This window comes from Bison bison, unplaced genomic scaffold (genome assembly GCF_000754665.1).
Source record: "Bison bison bison isolate TAMUID 2011002044 unplaced genomic scaffold, Bison_UMD1.0 scf7180017864183, whole genome shotgun sequence".
In the NCBI taxonomy this organism is placed as follows: Eukaryota; Metazoa; Chordata; class Mammalia; order Artiodactyla; family Bovidae; genus Bison; species Bison bison.
In genome coordinates, this window is record NW_011494755.1 from 1,575,476 (window position 1) to 1,576,917 (window position 1,442).

General features: G+C 53.3%; 1 protein-coding gene across 1 annotated transcript in view; it reads right to left on the reverse strand.

The window, feature by feature from the left end:
* ABCA1 (ATP-binding cassette, sub-family A (ABC1), member 1) overlaps nt 1-1,442 on the reverse strand; it is a 138,503-nt gene that overhangs the window by 37,757 nt on the left and 99,304 nt on the right. Inside the window, exon 23 of the mRNA XM_010843531.1 lies at nt 1,234-1,376. Coding sequence (XP_010841833.1) covers nt 1,234-1,376 — 143 coding nt within the window. The remainder of the gene's footprint in view (nt 1-1,233; nt 1,377-1,442) is intronic.

The window sequence follows — 1,442 nt, forward strand, 5'->3', positions numbered from 1 at the left end:
CACAGGGACATAGCACAGGTGAGGCTGGCCATCTTCACTGCTCACAGGGGCCGAAGCTACAGAAATAAGAGCCGGGCGGGGGGGGGCACGCCTGGGAGAAATACTCCAAGGCTGTGTGCTTGTGACCCCCAGGCGGGTAATGTCGTGAGGACAGCTCTGCATCCTCATAGAACAAAGGGCGGGAATGTTTATCTGGGAACTAGCTTCAGGCTAGCAGTGTGCTAGGTGGTCTACATGCTAGGCCTCATTTAACTAAATCCTTCATAAGATGGGATTCCCTGGTGGCTCAGTTGGTAAAGATTCCACCTGCAATGTGGTAGACCTGGGTTCAATCCCTGGGTTGGGAAGATCCCCTGGAGAAGGAATAGCCACCCACTCCTGTATCCTTGCCTGGAGAATTCTATGGACAGAAGAGCCTGGCAGGCTACAGTCCATGGGGTCGCAAAGAGTCAGACACAACTGAGCGACTTCCACTTTTCATAAGGTAGGAATTAACCACCATTATAGATAAAGACACTGAGGCAAGTTTAATGGCTTTTCCAAAGTCTTGGGCCAACTTGAGCTGACTCCAAACCTGTGCCCCTTGTACCACACCATCCTATGTATCTTCCACCCTGGTGGCTCAGCGGTAAAGAATCCACCTGCAATGCAGGAGCCCCAGGGAGATGCGGATTCAAGCCCTGGGTCGGAAAGATCCGTTGGAGGAGTGCATGGCAACCCACTCCAGTATTCTTGCCTGGAGAATCCCACAGATAGAGGAGCCTGGCAGGTTACAATCCATGGGGTCACACAAACTGACTGCAACTCTCCCATCCACTCAAGTGTTCCTCTACTTTGTCAACATGCAAGCGTAGTGCACCACGTGGGGACAGAGATATAGGTCGACACAGTCTCGGCTCTCAGGAATCTGTCTGCGGGGGACCATGATTGTACTAGGCAAGTGAAAGTTCTATGTTGGAGGGGGCCCAGGGGCCCCACAGAGGACGTCCCTTGTCCCCATTTCCCTCCCCCATGCAGGCCCCTAGGGATTGAAGTGAAACTTGAAGTGTCTTGTAAACCAGGCTTCCTACTTGCAGACCAGGGCTGATCTCATAGTTCAGCTTCATATTCTCCTTGAGAAGCAATTCTGGTGCTCTAGCAGGAACAGCCCTGAGATACAGCCAGTCTTTGAGAGCCCCTCCCTCCCCCTTTCCTCCCCCCTCCCAGCCCAGAAGACAGAGTAAATACACATCAGTGACCTTGTCGGTACTTCAGCAGCAGCTCCCATATCCCCCTGCGGGAGTAAGGGTCCACACCGGCTGTGGGCTCATCCAGAATGACAACCTTGGATCCCCCAACAAAGGCCAAGGCCACAGACAGCTTTCTCTGCATTCCACCTATGGCGAGAGGAAACAGGCCCCAGAACAGCCCAGTGAATGATAGCAGAGGAAGCTGTCTGTGGC